Below are 16,613 nucleotides of genomic sequence, written 5' to 3'. Positions count from 1 at the left end.
TGACAAAAATAAAAATGATTAAATTCTAAAAAATAATTATTAAGGAAAATTAAAAGGGTTATATTTTTCCTTAATTTTTATAAGTAAGAAATATTTCTTAAATTTCACCTAAGTGTTGGGATAATTCAAGAAATTATTTTTTGCTAAGAATAAAAATTTTAATAATTAAGTTAAAAAAAAGATTATTCAAATAAGTCTTTTTGAAAGTGTAATCTTTAAAAAAAATTGAAAAAATTCAATTTCCTTTTATTATTACAAGTAAAAAATATTTTTGGATTTCATCAAAAGGTTGGTATAATCAAAAAATTATTTTAACTAAATAAATGTTTATTTAATGATCCAAAAATAAATAATAATAAAAAATAAGTGTTTATTTGAATAAATTTGTTTAAAGTGGAAATTTTTTAGGAAAATTAGAAAAGTCTTATTTTCCTTAATTTTTACCAAAAAAATGATTTTTGAGATTTTACCAAAGAGTTGAGGTAATCTTAAAATCAAATTTATAAAAAAAATTTTTATTTAGATAATCATAAAATAATAAATAAATAATCATTTATAATAATAATAGTCATAATTAATCCTTTAAGTCATACATGTAAATTTTAAATATATATATATATATCTCATGAGGAAATCTAAGAAATTTTATGAATGGTCAAAATTTTTAAAAATGTTCTAAATAAAGATATTCTTTGTAAACTCTACAAAAACGTTAGAGAATTTATAGGTGCATAAATAGTAAAATTTATAAAAAAAAATATTTTTTCTATGAATAAATTTTTAAAAAATTGATTTTAAACATTGAAAAGACCATATTATCAAAATTAAAGGATAAAATGTGTTTAATTGTTATTATTTTTTGAATGAACGATGTGGGAGTGCTAATACATTTCTTATTTGTAATTGTAGTCCCGAGTCTAAATTTTGATTTCGTAGACTAATATATTTTTTAGTAAATTTTAAGATTTTTATTAAAAGATTATACTTTACGTGGTCAATCATACCTAATTAAAAAAAATTAGTAGTTACTTCTAAAATTTTTTTCAAGTTTAGTGATCGAATATCTCCGGACGAAAAATCGTTACAACATTATACTTTGAATCAGCTATTCCATTTGGGTAATTGAACTTATCTCACACAAAAAAACTTTTATACCCAATGAATGCTTGATATCTGGTAACATTATTTTGGCATTGTGTTTGCATTTTCTTTTCATGAGTGTCGATAGAACCAAGCCTTTAAACTCCTAGAAGCAGCCCCATTTCACACTCACATAAGTGGCTCTTATTAAGAATGTTCACATAACTTTAACACTTTAACATATTTATGTTATGGGTTTATTAAGAGTATAATCTCATCTTTCCCTTATTATTATGAGTACCAAGCATTTTACTTGAGGTGAAAATATAAGTCAAAGTATACAGATGTATACTTTAACTTGTTGAACTCAAAACTTGAAGTTATATCGAGCGTTGAGCTGAGTTTCTATCATTATGGTGTACGTAAAACCCTAAAACCTCATCCTTAAAATTTCAACATAGTTATATTAATTTTTCATACCAAATGGTGAAACTTTTATACTAATTTGTATCTTGAAGGTTTCTAAAACTAACACTCCCACCATGTATATATATATATATCTATCCTTTAAAAAACACGTTGCGTAGTAATTCAATTATTAAAGATATCCATTGTACAATTATCGTAAATTCTTTTAGTATACAGTGATCACTTTATTTTTATTCTTATCATGATGGTTTCATATTTGTTCATTTTATATATTTTTTGATATCCTAAGAAATTAATACCATTGCCACCAAATGTGTGAACCATACATTATAATTTTTTTTTTCACTAAGTAAATTATTATAAAGAGGCCTCAATTTCTTTGATGAATTAAGACAATCTTTTTGCTATTTTTTCATAGATTCTTATCACAGTCAATTCAAGACTCAAAATTTATTGTCTATGTATACTCAAATAACATGACTTTTAATCAACAAATCACATATGTAAATAGAATTTATATTTGATACACTTTTAGTGTATAGATTCTATACACTATTAGTGAATCAAATGATGATAACTCATTAATGAGGTGAATATGATGATAATGCCTCATTAATGAGTAAATTATTTCAATTTATATACTTTTATTTTAAAAGTTGATATTTATTTATTAATGAGTTTCATCATCTGATTCACTAATAGTGTATAGATATCCTTTTAAAACATAATCATATTAGAAGACCATCAATAAGCTTATCAAGTGACTATAAAATATCATACATATATATACCTTTTTTTCATGGATATTATTAACCACTTTTATTGTCATGAGCAAAATCATACCCATCATATAAAGTAACAATGCCAACCACCTTTTGATATTTATAGTATTTAATCTTTATTCGAAGGACCAATATATTTATGTACAATTAAAATTCATTGATATTTTAACTCTAATTTTAAGTCCTTTCACAATTAACTTTGTTAGATAATACCATTCAAACAAAAATTTATAAGAAGTTCACAATGGATAACTCATTGAATAGCCAAATCCAAAGTTTACTGCTTTGAAAAGCCAACATTGTTATCTAGCCAACACATGGTGCACAACCATCATAAATCGTTGCCATGAAACTATAGAAAGCCATGAATTCGCATTGCACATAAATGCCATATATCTTTACAATTATATAAATCTCTATTTGCATTAATATAAACTTTATTTAAATTGTTTTAATGGCAAACCGTGCCATATTCTTCATAAAACTCTAAACTGAAACTTTTCAAAATTTTAAACAAGGCTAACAAGACATTGATGGACTGCCTTGAAATTGCCCGTGATCGGCAATTATTTCAATGTTTATGATATGACTTTTTATATAATCAATATCCCATATGTCAAAAACAATAAAATGTTATGCGGCCATCAATTAACTCCTTTATGGCTCTTTATGACTTTCGCTTTGTGATTATCACAATAAAATTCTGTTTTGACTAAGCCTCTCATACGGTGGCACTTCCATTGGAATGCCACCACCAACCAAGGTCGAACTCCAAAGGACAAATGTCCTATCTTTCGCCAAAGAAATTAAGATTTAGACTAATTAATTAACATTCTCGTTTCTTCAGGTCATGGCAGAACCAAATTTCATTATTCTTTATCACGATAATCCTTATTACACCCCATATACAGGTGACTAAGAAGACAACTTGAATCCTTCTCTTCTAATTAACAACCCATTCAATAATTGTTCATATTTTTGTTACTAACACTAACATAAAATTTTACAAATTATAAGGGATTTCAATAAATATTGTCTTTTGACATTTTTTTGTCTTATATGGATACTGATTTTGGATTCATTTCTTGCATAAAAGCCTAAAGTTTTAGCCAAATTCTTGAGATGGTTTGCTGCTCAATGATTGATCAATATTTGGAGACTACACGACGGTTCACAAAAACTGAATATCTTCATCCACATGACAGTGGCATCATATAAATTTTACCACTCATAAGTCAGTGACCAAAATGTCTCCCATGCATTCTTGCAGAAGATATACCTATCAAGAAATGTAAAAGGATAGTCATTAACTTCAATACTATCAAGAAAGCCTTTGAAATTTTCATGTTAGCTCAAACATATCCCTATAGTATAAGAAAAAATTTCACCATTGATTTTACACTATCATGAACTAGCCACAATTCCGAATCCATTTGTTAGTAGATTTAAAAAAAAATAGAAATAGTAAGAAAGAAGAAAATATGGCTTTGAGGCGTGAACAATACTATCTTAAAGGCAATTATGCCTATAAGATACAACAAAGCCTTAAAATTCTCTAAATCAGAAGTAATGAAATTGGTCGTGCAGAAAGATCTATTTATAATAAATGAATAGTCATTAATCAAACCAATTCAAAAAGTCATGACATTTTGTATAGTCATATTTTATTGTTTAAATAAACTTTATTTAAACAATCATGTATTTTACTGTTCAAGCATATTTATTCGAAATCAATAACATTCTGAAATAAATAAAAAAATAATAATAATAAAGATTTAAAAATTAAATCTATTTGTCAAACAAACCTAAGTGCCCTAAGTGAATCGTTAGTAGATTTAAGAAAAATAGAAATAGTAAGAAAGAAGAAAATATGGCTTTGAGGAGTAAATAACACTGTCTTAAAGGTAATTATGCCTATAGGATACAACAAAGCCTTAAAACTCTCTAAATCAGAAGTAGTGAAATTGGTCAAGCAGAAAGATCTATTTATAATAAATGAACAGTCATTAATCAAACCAATTCAAAAAGTCATGACATTTTGTATAGTCATATTTTATTGTTTAAATAAACTTTGTTTAAACAATCATGTCTTTTACTGTTCAAGTATATTTATTCGGAATCAATAATATTTGAAATAAATAAAAAAAATAAAGATTTAAAAATTAAATTTATTTGCCAAACAAGCCCAAGTGTCCAAGTTCCCATCTTTGACTTTTAAAATTGTCCAACCCACTAGGAAAACTCTTAGCAAGCCCAAATGACTTGGCCCACTCCAACACTTAGCTCAATTGCTTAAATAATATAAGTAATTTCTTTTAAACCATTTATAAGTGATCTTTCTACTCAATGTGGGATACATCATATTCTAAACTACCAACAATCCCCCACTAGTTTGGAATGTTGGTGCTTAATCTTTAATCTTTCACACAAACAAATATTATGAATACAAGAAGGTATCTTTCGATTTAAACCTTCAATTGACGTATATAACTTAGAATTCTAACAAAGTTGATGGTGTTCGTAGATTAAATCTCAACTCCTAATGTTAAAATTGAAGATATAATACACATAATATTTATTTAATATTCTCTGTCAGAGGTTTATAATCGCTTTAGCACTATTATGGCCATCTGTTTATCTTTATTCATAAACATTTACAAGAAAATTTCTAATTTTCTTGTTGAAGCGGCACCGCTTCTATGTTTATATAGGTGGAGTTTTTTATTTATGTCTCCATTGCTATAGACTTGTGAGTTTTTTTAAAATTTTTCTTGACTTTAAAATTGTTTTGAAATTTACCAAAAGACTTGTGAGTTTTTTTAAAATTTTATCCACTCACATAATTCACATTGGAACCTCTAAGGAAGAGTGCATCTCTTGCACGATTTTTTGCTTCAATCTGTATGTGAGTTTGAAATTCTTCAATAGTGAAAGTATTTGTTGAATGTAGAACTTTTTTCCATATCCATTCCATGAAAAAAGAAGTTTTGATAAAATAGCTCCAACTTGAAGTGAATCAGGAACCTTAACTTAACTTAGAGACCAAAATTTGTAACTCATGCACTTGGTCCATGATTGGTTTATCATCAGTTATTGAAAATTCAAAGTATTTCAAAGCCAAAAACTTATCCGTACTTTTTTTTCGTTCATGTATTTGTGCTCAAGAGCCGTCCATATCTCTTTTGGTGTTTTCATATTTCTTTATAGGTTATATAAACGGTCAGATAATGAATTTAGAATATAACCTCGACAAATTAGTTCATTTTCTTCACGTTTGCTTCTTGTTGCCTTAATAGTATTAGAATCTTCAGGAGTTGGTTTTGGAATTGGTTCCAAATTTAGATCAAATACATAAAACATCTTCAATGCTATCAATAGAAAACCATTTTGTCCTTCCACCTAGTGTAGTTTGATTAATTAAAACGATCAAGTTTGATTACATCTTGATTTTGAAAATGAACCTTCATGCTTGATTCTAAATCCATAGCAGTAGTAGGGATAATAGTAGATGTAGTATCCATAATTGCCTTTAAATTGTTAGTAGATTTAAGAAAAACAGAAATAGTAAGAAAGAAGAAAATATGACTTTGAGGCATGAATAACACTGTATTAACGACAATTATGCCTATAGGATACAACAAAGCCTTGAAACTCTATAAATCAGAAGTAGTAAAATTGGTCAGGTAGAAAGATTTATTTATAATAAATGAACAGTCATTAATCAAACCAATTCAAAAAGTCTTGACTTTTTGTATAGTCATATTTTATTGTTTAAATAAACTTTATTTAAACAATCATGTCTTTTACTGTTCAAGCATATTTATTCGGAATCAATAATATTTTGAAATAAATAATAATAATAATAATAATAATAATAATAATAATAATAATAATAATAATAAAGATTTAAAAATTAAATCTATTTGCCAAACAAGCCCAAGTGCCCATGTTTGACTTTTAAAATTATCCAACCCATTAAGAAAACTCCTAGCAAGCCTAAATGACTTGGCCCACTCCAACACTTAGCTCAATTACTTAAATAATATAAGTAATTTCTTTTAAACCATTTATAAGTGATCTTTCTACTCAATATGAGATACATCACATTATAAACTATCAACAACTCCCCATTAGTTTGGAATGTTGGTGCTTAATCTTTAACCTTTTACATAAATAAATATTATGAATATAAGAATGTATCTTTTGATTTAAACCTTCAATTAGCGTATATAACTTAGAATTCTAACAAATTTGATAGTGTCCGCAGATTAAACCTCAACGGCTAATGTTAAAATTGAAGATGTAATACACATAATATTTATTTAATATTCTGTCAGAGGTTTATAATCGCTTTAGCACTATTATGGCCATGTGCTTATCTTTATTCATAAACATTTACAAAAAATTTTTCAATTTTCTTGTTGAAGTGGCACCACTTCTATATTTATATAGATGGAGTTTCTTATTTATGTCTCCATTGTTATAGACATTTGATTATTAACTCCATTAAAAGTTCAATCTCATCCTCCATTTACGCAATGACTTACATTAGTATTCCAAATATATAGAATGGGTTGACTAGTGTTAGAGACACATAACAATAATTTGTTATTACCTATTTAAACTTTGCAATTAGAGGTTACTAATTCAAAATTAGGTTCCCATTATCGGTGTCTAAAAGAAATTTTAAACCCAATTCATTTGTGGTGCTTCTTACCAAATTTCTAGTTAGCGCCTTGGTAAGAGGATCTGCTAAGTTTTTAGTAGATTTAGCATATATGATGGTAATTACCCTATTTTTTTTTTATCAATTCTCTGATATAATCATGTCTTAGACTAATATGTCTAGATTTTCCATTATAAATTTCACTATAAGCTCTAGACATAGTAGATTCATTATCATAGTACAAGGAAATGGTTGTCATTGGTTGTGGCCACAACTCTATATCCATTAATAAATTTCTTAGCCATTCAACTTCCTTGCCTGCTACAGCTAAAGCTATAAATTCAGATTCCATAGTTGAATGTAAAATGCAAGTTTGTTTCTTGGATGCCCAACTAATTGCACCACCTCCAAGGGTAAACATTCATCCTGAAGTAGATTTATTATCACTTATACTAGTGATCCAACTTGCATTTGAATATCCTTCCAAAACAGTTGGATCTGCGGAATAAAATAAGCCAAAATCTTTAGTTCTTTTAAGATAACCTAGAACTCTTCCTATGACTTTCCAATGACTTATATTAGGCTTACTTGTATATCTCGACAATTTACAAATAGCAAAAGCTATATTTGGCCTAGTACAATGCATAGCATACATAATACTTCCAATAGCACTAGCATATTCAAGTTGTGCATCTTTGACTTTTTAAATTGTCCAACCCATTAGGAAAACTCCTAGCAAGTCCAAATGATTTGGCCTACTCTAACACTTAGCTTAATTACTTAAATTATATAAGTAATTTCTTTTAAACAATTTATAAGTGATCTTTCTACTTAATGTGAGATACATCACATTTTAAACTACCAACACCATTCCAATGGAACATTTTAATTCTATTTTAATTGAAAATATAAACTCCAAATTCAATCTGAAATAAAATAATATTGATACGTGTGGAGTTCTCACACTAAACAAAAAAATATATGAAAGAAGTTTATTAATGTAAAACATATCCTATAAATTTTTGTGAAGTTTCAAATAAATCAAGGCCAGATTTAACTTTTGTTTTAATCCCAAAATGAATCTGTCTTTGCTTACCATCGTCACTTTCGGCCAAAATTCTTTCATAAAATTGTGAAATAAAATCTTAAGATTGTTAGAACATGGGTTAGAAAAATTATAAAAAATTAAGGATAAATTTTATGATATGTAATAGTATCATTTTTAAAAAAATGTTATTCACTCTAACCACTTAATTAATTAGTATACAAAAGAGTTACTGATAATAAATTTCGAAAATACAATGAAACTTTATAATTGATTATATTTTATATTAATGAAATCAATCCACTAATCATTCACCAACATAAGAATAGAATTATTTGATTTGGTTATAAAAAATTTGCGAAGCTTTTTCTAGCTTTTGTTTAATGTGCAAAATGTATCAATTTACATGATAGCTTCTATATCTTATAAAAATCAAAAGAATTTATTTATAATTAAATAAAAATCTCTTTACACAAATATAACTATCCATAAATATACTTATAAATACCATTCTTTATAACACATAACTTTTAGTAAATAATTATATCTTTTAAAAAATATAACCATTCACAGTCATATATTAATTCATAAGATATATTATTTCCAAAATGTTCAAGACACAAGCAATGCGCAATGATTGTTTACAGTGCTAACAGCAAGAAAGGTTGTGTTGGACAAGCCCTTAATGCAAAATTAACAATCAAGACCCAGCAAAGGGATGCGGCAGAGAGGACACTCTTGTTTTTTGAACAGCCATTGGACAATGCAGTCGCGATGGAAGATGTGCAAGCAAGGTAGACGAATGATTTTGGAACCGAAGGTCAGACCCTCCAAGCAGACAGCACATCGTCCATCCTCCGCGTCCTTCGAAAGCGTGAGGATCTCCAACTCCCGGACGATGTCGACTTCCACCACAATATTAGCTTTAGTGCTCCGAACAACGCGGCCAGTACAATTTAAATTAATCGTCTGACGGCAGAACTCCCCATATGTTTCGCCTCTGTACCTTTGAGGAATTCCGGGTGTTCCTAAAAGTTCGTGGATATGCTGGAAATAATTACACGAGTACCGGACTTTCTTCAAGGTTATGCCCTCTTTTCTAGCCGAATCTTCGGACGTTGGCGGACACAGTCTAACAAGCTTTCTTATTTGTACTGTAAATAAAACGCCGATAGACAACTTTGGACCTTGCTGCGGTGGGGGCGGTGACAGCAAGTTGTCGCAAGGGGCACAATCGTCGTCAATCCATGTGATGGATTTGAAGGCGTTGCATGATCGGAGACTTTGTATCAGGGATACTTTCCTTTTTGGCCATTAATCTAGGATGGTTCAAACTTTCAAAATACTACTTCTTGCCCTCAGGGGCCAGGGCTTAAACTAACCTTCTCAAAAGATTTAAAGAGAACAAAGATTTAGATGGTAAAACTCCCTGCACAGAGGATATATATATATATATATATATATATATATATATATATTTAACAATTCCTATTTGGATTTGGATTAGAAATAGGCCCTTCGAGTATGCCAAAATTTTTACTTGAACTCTTATTCCTTTATGGGATATCAAAGGCAAAATTGTAATTTTGCTTAGTCTAAGATGGTCGTGGGAGTTCCAGCTACTTATAGAAGAATATACAGCGTGCATTGTTCAGATCAAACTAGTACACCTACAAAATTACGGACTCATCAACTACAAACGCTTGAATGCCTTCTCCACTTTTCCCTTCTTCCCAGTTCTCACCTCTTTAATTTTTCAACAAAATTTAAACTATTTGAAACATAAAAAGTTATATATATATATATAAAATAATTGTATATACCACCAGTCAGCAGATTTGTTCATTCCAACCATCCGACCAAGAAAAGGCTATCCACATGAGTCAAGTACTGCTGAATGATGCACTGGCCATGATTGTCTGACCAAGTTTCTACCCTAAAAAGGAAAAGAAAGAACAATTAAATTGGAATAGGAGATGGTTTATATATCGAAAAGATGGTATGTATAAGCCAAAGGATCAACTGGAACATGCACAAAGGTTCGTGTAAACATCGTTGCTTGCCTTGAATGCAAACCAGCCAATTTCTCCACTTGATGATTTGGTGTTGTCTATAATTTTCTATGCCATCTTCATTGTGTCGTAAGGAAGATTATAAGCAAGGTTACTTGCATACTAATGATGACTCTCCATAAGCTCAACAAGAGTTATCTTTCCGCAATTGCCGGCATCCAGCCCGTCAAACTTCTCACTGATCTGCATAATGTCTTTTTCTGATACCTTTCCCATCTCCTTGAGCTTGTATATGACAAACTCTGATTTGCTGCACATATAATCTGACATTAATACTCAACAATGAATCAACTAAACTACAAACTAATTCATGATAAATGAACAGAAACTAACAATATTGAAACATAAAGAAACTGGTATACAAATTACTGAGAACATTTTAAGAAATATAACGTATGAGGATAATGAAACAGCATAAAGCTAAACTATATCCAGTATCCAGATCTAGTCAATGATGTAGCACCTTAAGCTCTTCAATCATTGTTACATTATTGTAGGCTTTCCCACTCAAGTCCCACTAAGCAGCAAATGACATGTATGTAAGATAGGAAATAAATCGGGTTTTCTATCTGGTGAGCAACAAGCAGACAATCAGAAGATTATAATCTTACAACAACAAACACCTTAATGAACCAGAGACTCAATTAAGCATATAACAACAACAATAAACTAAGCCTTATAACCCATAACTCAGGGGTCGGCCTTATAACCCATAACTCAGGGGTCGGCTGTATGAAAGGCCAATAGGTCATAGTTTTGAATTTTGTTGCACCACTCATTTCTATAAAAACAACATTTTCATCTACTTTCTCACTCAATTACCTATCATAGAAAAAAAAAAAAAAGAGGGGAAAGTACCCCAATATATACAAAATCATTGCATTATAGAAAGCAACTACAAACTGGTCTTGGTTATAATCATCTACACCCATGTTTACAGACCTACCACGCAAAGCAAATCAAAGAGAGCAGCTGTGGCATCTAAATTGTGCACACAAGATGAGACACATGATTTGCATAGCAAAATATGAATCAATTCCAATAAATAGGCCTTGAAATAAAATCCACTTCCAATTTGAGACATTATGCATTAGAAGTGTCGTGAGAATCTGTTATTTGAAAAATTAAGCAATTGGATAAATATTGACACATGAGAAGCACGAAATTGATCATGACTCCAAATATTAGTTCTTCAAGCTTTCATTAAATACATTTGTCCACAACCTTTAAATTGAAATAAACCTAAAATCTATTTTTCGAACACAATAAAATGTCAACTTATGAACTAAAAAGACTACAGCGAAATACATTGTCAGAATTAGGATATTAACCTTTCAGGTATTATTGCCTTGATCAATAAGCTTCAAGCATTCAACTACTTGAAACTTAACACGATGGAGATGCACAATTAGAGTACTAACCAAATTTTATAAAATAGCTTACCTCACAAAACCATTGTTGTCAATGTCAGCAGCAAGAAACTCAGAGATAGTCATGTCCTGACCAAGCACCCACTTTGCCATCCTCCTATGCCTCTTATCCACTCTAGCCTCAGCCAAATACAGAAATGCTCGAGCAACAGCCAGAGTTGAAACAAGCAACCAAATAGCAGCAAAAACCCGACCAGGCAATGTCATAAACGCCGCATCACCGTACCCAACAGTAGTAACCGACATAACAGAAAGGTAAAAAGCATCCAACCACCCAAGATTCTCAACAAAATGCATAACACCAACACCAATTCCAATACAAAGAACCACAACTCCTAATGCCAGTCCCACCTTCATTCTTATCCTCATTCTCCCCTTTTTCACATCAATTATATAAGATCTCGCCGAGTCCTTTTTTTGAACCTCTTGTTGAACAGTTCTCAACAAATAATTCTCTTGCAAATCAAGTACATAACTAACCATCCCACTAAGCAAAATATCAATAAAACCAAATCCAACCAACACAAATAATATTGAAAACAACTTGGTAGCCACGCTATTAGGGGTAATATCACCATATCCAATCGTGCACATTGTGACAACACAAAAATACAGTCCATCAACAACAGGGTGAGTTTCATGACCCACAAATTTATGACGATTAAACCAATATATAACAACACCCAAAGACAAATATAACACTAAAAGAACAAAAGCTTGTCTTACAATCGATTGGGAACCAAGTTGAGGCTTGGGAATTGAAGGATGGATGAAATCATTTAAAACTGCTATGGCAGGTGCCGTTTTGCACCTGTGAAGATTGGTTTTTTCCCATGTGAAATTTGGGTCTATTAACCATGAAGATGTTCCGGGTGAATTTTGTTGGTTTTGTTGCAAAAGCGGGTCTTGAAGATTTATAACGTTTTCTTGAGAAGAAGAAGAAGAAGAAGAAGAGGATGGTTTGGATGAGTGAAGGGATGAAGTTAAGGCATCAAGGATTGGAGATGATTCAATTGGAGAAGAGGAAGAAGAATGAGACGGACCAAATATGATTCTATCTTTTAATTCTGAAGGGGTTAAAGGGACGGGGAGAGAGACTTCATCGTTTTCTGGAAGAGGAAAGAGAGGTGGCGGTGGCGTAATTCTCTTCCTGGGACTTACGTACGGAAGCCAAGGATCATTTTCCATATGAAAATCGTCTGGGAAAACAAAAAGAAATAGAAAAAAGGGATGCAGATTTTGGGAATATCGATTGGGTTGTGAAATGTGAAGAGAGAGACGAGACAACGAGGCTGTGGTACGAATATAAAGTGGAAGGATATAATAGAAAAAAAAAAAGAACCGAACAAGAACAGGATCAGAGTTTTTCAAGTACATCCGTATAAGCAAATAAAGAAATTGCACGTGTAATTGTGTCTTATGTGTAGAACATGGACGACAAACAGTAAGAGAGAGAGAGAATGGGGCGTGTTTTGTTTTGGGAGTCTTATTTTAAGTGAAACAAAACTTCTTTTAATCTCGTCTCATGATAGACGTGGATTTAGGAAAAGGACTATGAAAAAGGCACGCGCTGTTGAAGAAGCGAGTGTGACGGTGTTAAAGCCGTTAATCAAGGGGGAATTTTGATCAGGCCACACTGCCAACCAGTGGCATGTGAAAGCTGTTCCTTTGTTTGGTTTATAAATTTATTTCAAGAATTGATTAATCATAAATGAATAATTAGTTGCGAATAGACGGTAGAAGCCTCCGCTTTGTCTGCTTTAGATAATGGAAGCAAAAGTATCCCCGAAATATGGACTTCGATAAATTATTGTACATTTTTTAGAAAAGTTTAATGACGAGGGGAAGCTTTTTTATATCAGGCAGGAGTATAACTTACGTAAGCTTGATTTTACGAACCATCACAGTTCCGCTACAATAAACTTTAACTGCTTCGTAACCGAACCTAAGAATTATTGTTGTATTTTACTAGTTAATGGGACAGCTTTCCTATCATTATCCACCTTAATGTGCTGTTTAACTATTTAAAGAATAAAGATTAAATACCATTGAACAACTTTTATGCTACTTTGGGTAGCTTAATATTGCAACAAACATACCTCATTCAGCATATTAATTGTTAGAAATATAGGAGAAAGAAGGCAAACAACTACTTTCCAGATGAAGCATCAGTTAGCAAACCTCTGCCTCCAATAATGTTTGAATTAATAGTGCATTTTCACATGACTCTATAGATAGTAATTACGACTAGGTTTATTGCTCAACACAGCATTGCCAAGGTAATACAGTCGAAAATATCAAAAACCCACTAAAAGTGGGTCCAGGAATATTCAACCCGCAAAAGAGGCTGAGGCTTTCACATTTGATCTAATCATCATCATCAAGAACACTCCGACGCCTCTGGATCTGTAAAATCAGATAAATAATCGAGAAAAATTAAAATACTTCAAACTGTGCCGCGTACATTAAACAAGTAGCAATGTATGATGACTTACTGTGACTTTGGTCTGTTTAGTTGTTTGGGTGTTTATCTGTTCCAGCAGTGATATAAGCCTCTCCTCAGAAACCTTTACATGGGTTCAACCATACAAATTTCAGTTCTTTAGGCTAAGCTACAGATGTGGTACAGAACAATTGCACCCCTTATTAGGCACGCAACAAAAAATAGTAAGACAACAAAGATTTCACCATACCTTCTCAACTATCTGACCCATCTGAGCAGCTCGTAGTATAACATCCTCCACACCTCTAGCCTTCTCAGGTTTCACCAAGGCAATTCGAGCAACTGCACAAGATGTATAGCAGCAAAGAAAATAAATGACAAGGATTATATATAGGAAAAAGGCAGAGCACAATGAGTGTAACCCCGTATCTGTCACCTATGCCTGTCATTAATTAATTGTACTCTTTTTCCTTCATCATATAGTTATCTTCTTCTTGTTTTAAATTCTTTTTTCCTTTACATTCTCTTCTACAGAAGTTCAATGTTCCCACAACTGTCGTAAAGAATGAAAGTCGTGATGTGTCACTTTCCGTTTTGCTGCATGATTATAAAGTCATTCACTTGATGACAGAAATGGGCTATGACCTTTTCAAAGGTGAAGGGCTGCGTAGAGGAAGAGGTGAGAAAAAACCATTTGAATACATGTTAACCCTATTAAAAAATGGGTCTTGCATCATGATGGAGAACTTAAAGCCGGAACTTGCGGTTTGGGTTATCAAGCAAGCATTCACATGGTAGCAATTCAAGAAGGCAGCTCATTGGAAAAAAAGTCCTAAATCCCATGAACTGATAAGAGTTCAGTGTGCTCCCCCGCAACTAGAAGATGGTGGTCAGGCAACGGTTGGCAAGGCTTCTAAACTCTATTCAACTCAGATTTTCACAACTTTATATTCACAAATCTCACACTACATAACTCAAATCTAATCTGTGCCTTGATCATCAAAGAGAACAGATCAAATTCAGTTTTTGACAAGCAAGATGATTAGGAAATCAAGAAATTCCCTGGTACCCTAACATCTTTTCCTTGTGGGATTTCCAATTGTATGCCTTCCACAATTTTTTAAACTCCATACACAAATTAGGTCTTTTTAATATAAATAAATACTAGTAATTAGCACGCTTCTCCATGCTTTCTAAAGAATAAGTTCACTATTCACAACCATAATGACAAACACAGACATTATTAGACAAAGTAAACTAAATTCAAAGATTTAAGAGCGCATTTATATATCATGAATATAGAATGTAACATTAAACTTCATAATCAAATAAGATAACTTAGAAGAGTAAAGAATTCCTTGAAAGAATCCACATATGAACAAACATATAAGCAATTAACAGCAGGTTTCTTTAATCAACTTAAATGGTGAATTGAGATACAAACTTACGTCTTTCACGTGCTTCAGTGGACAAAATCTGACTGAGCATCATTTGCCTCCGTTCATCTGCCTCCCTAAATTAAAGGCGTGTAATTGTCAAACTGATTATTTAATTTTATCTCAAAAAAATTTCTTAAAACATTTATGGCTTAGAAACAATAAGCATTTACAAGAAACTGACCTCTTGGCATCTTCCTGAGCTGTCTGCTGTTCAGGGTTCTGTTGATTCCCCTGTTTATCAATAAGTTCTAATTAGTACCATTAAATTAAAAGTACAAGCAAGCCAAATTAGAATTCTTTAATAGAAAGAATTCCTATAAATTAAAATGAAAAGACATAGATTACCACTCCATGTTGAGCCATTAGCTCTTGCATCCTTCTCTGTCTAATTGCTTCTAGTTCAGGATCAGCCTACAAAATTACAAAAATTTAAAATCCCTAGAGTTCCAAAGACATCAAGAAGGGTAACTTAACCTACTTACAAGAGACCTTTGCTATTACAGAGAATCAGCATTTAAGAATGAACGAATTAACCCAAATCTATTTCCACTATCTTTTATTAAATTATAATTCGACTATTATTAAACCCAAAAAAAATTGGAAGCTCTAACAAATCAAGTATAAATGGAATATTAAAGTTCTAACTAAGAAAACAAAAAATCGAAGGGCTGAAACCCTAATGAGATGTTTGGTTGCTGAGAAATTTAGTAAGAAAAGAAAGGAAAATGGAAAAGAATACCATGGATTCGAGAGTATTTCGATCTCCTCCTCCAAAAAGCAGGTTAACGCCTTCTTCACCGGTGAGGGAAAAGAGGGAAAGTGAGTAATACTTTCTAGTGTTTGAGATTACAGCAGGCTTTGGCTTCAGCTTTAGCTTCAGCAAGACGCGATCTGTGTTTTTCAACTTAAGCCCTTCCTCCGCTGGCGGGCCCCATGGCGGTAATCCGACTTTCCTTTAATTTTGGTCATTTAAATTATTAACCAAAAAAAAGGGGCCATTGGGTTGGGCTTGAATGGGCTCAGGTTGAGTCTTACTCCAGGCCAACTACCTAACTCTTTAGAGAGATAATCCAACTTGACCCAATTCTTTAAAAACGTAAATTTTCAAAATTATTTTGTTAAATTAAATCAATGAAAATGATCGAATGTAGAGGATTCTAACCTGTTTCATTAGGGTATATTTTAAAAATTAATATACATAAAAAGGAAAAACGACGCCGTTTGAAT

The 16,613-nt window shown here is 31.5% G+C and overlaps 3 protein-coding genes across 5 annotated transcripts; all 3 read right to left on the bottom strand.

Annotated features, from left to right (window-relative positions):
• Positions 1–8,695: 8,695 nt before the first annotated feature.
• Positions 8,696–10,175, bottom strand: LOC111289213 (uncharacterized). The gene is made up of 4 exons (XM_022880052.2): positions 10,170–10,175; positions 10,054–10,112; positions 9,855–9,938; positions 8,696–9,305 (listed from the first exon to the last, which is right to left on the bottom strand). The coding sequence occupies exons 1-4, from the start codon at positions 10,173–10,175 to the stop codon at positions 8,696–8,698; spliced, it is 759 nt and encodes a 252-aa protein (XP_022735787.2).
• Positions 9,587–13,045, bottom strand: LOC111280913 (two-pore potassium channel 3-like). Of its 3 annotated transcripts, none has more exons than XR_016334938.1 (3): positions 11,518–13,045; positions 10,066–10,337; positions 9,587–9,938 (listed from the first exon to the last, which is right to left on the bottom strand). XR_016334938.1 is itself a non-coding variant. In XM_022868454.2 (2 exons), the coding sequence occupies exons 1-2, from the start codon at positions 12,879–12,881 to the stop codon at positions 10,177–10,179; spliced, it is 1,512 nt and encodes a 503-aa protein (XP_022724189.2). In that variant the 5' UTR covers positions 12,882–12,964; the 3' UTR covers positions 9,587–10,176. The 3 variants fall into 3 exon arrangements, 1 of the variants encoding a protein (XP_022724189.2); XR_016334937.1 differs by having other exon boundaries at positions 10,066–10,324; positions 11,518–12,964; XM_022868454.2 differs by having other exon boundaries at positions 9,587–10,324; positions 11,518–12,964.
• A 612-nt stretch (positions 13,046–13,657) lies between these two features.
• LOC111289211 (uncharacterized) lies at positions 13,658–16,467 on the bottom strand. The gene is made up of 7 exons (XM_022880050.2): positions 16,126–16,467; positions 15,732–15,797; positions 15,568–15,617; positions 15,396–15,460; positions 14,198–14,289; positions 14,000–14,071; positions 13,658–13,910 (listed from the first exon to the last, which is right to left on the bottom strand). The coding sequence occupies exons 1-7, from the start codon at positions 16,126–16,128 to the stop codon at positions 13,872–13,874; spliced, it is 387 nt and encodes a 128-aa protein (XP_022735785.1). The 5' UTR covers positions 16,129–16,467; the 3' UTR covers positions 13,658–13,871.
• Between the last annotated feature and the right edge of the window lie 146 nt (positions 16,468–16,613).

This window comes from Durio zibethinus, chromosome 28, assembly GCF_047325235.1.
Source record: "Durio zibethinus cultivar Kanyao isolate XHJ-2024 chromosome 28, ASM4732523v1, whole genome shotgun sequence".
NCBI lineage: Eukaryota > Viridiplantae > Streptophyta > Magnoliopsida > Malvales > Malvaceae > Durio > Durio zibethinus.
This window is presented reverse-complemented; position numbering and strand designations above follow the sequence as displayed.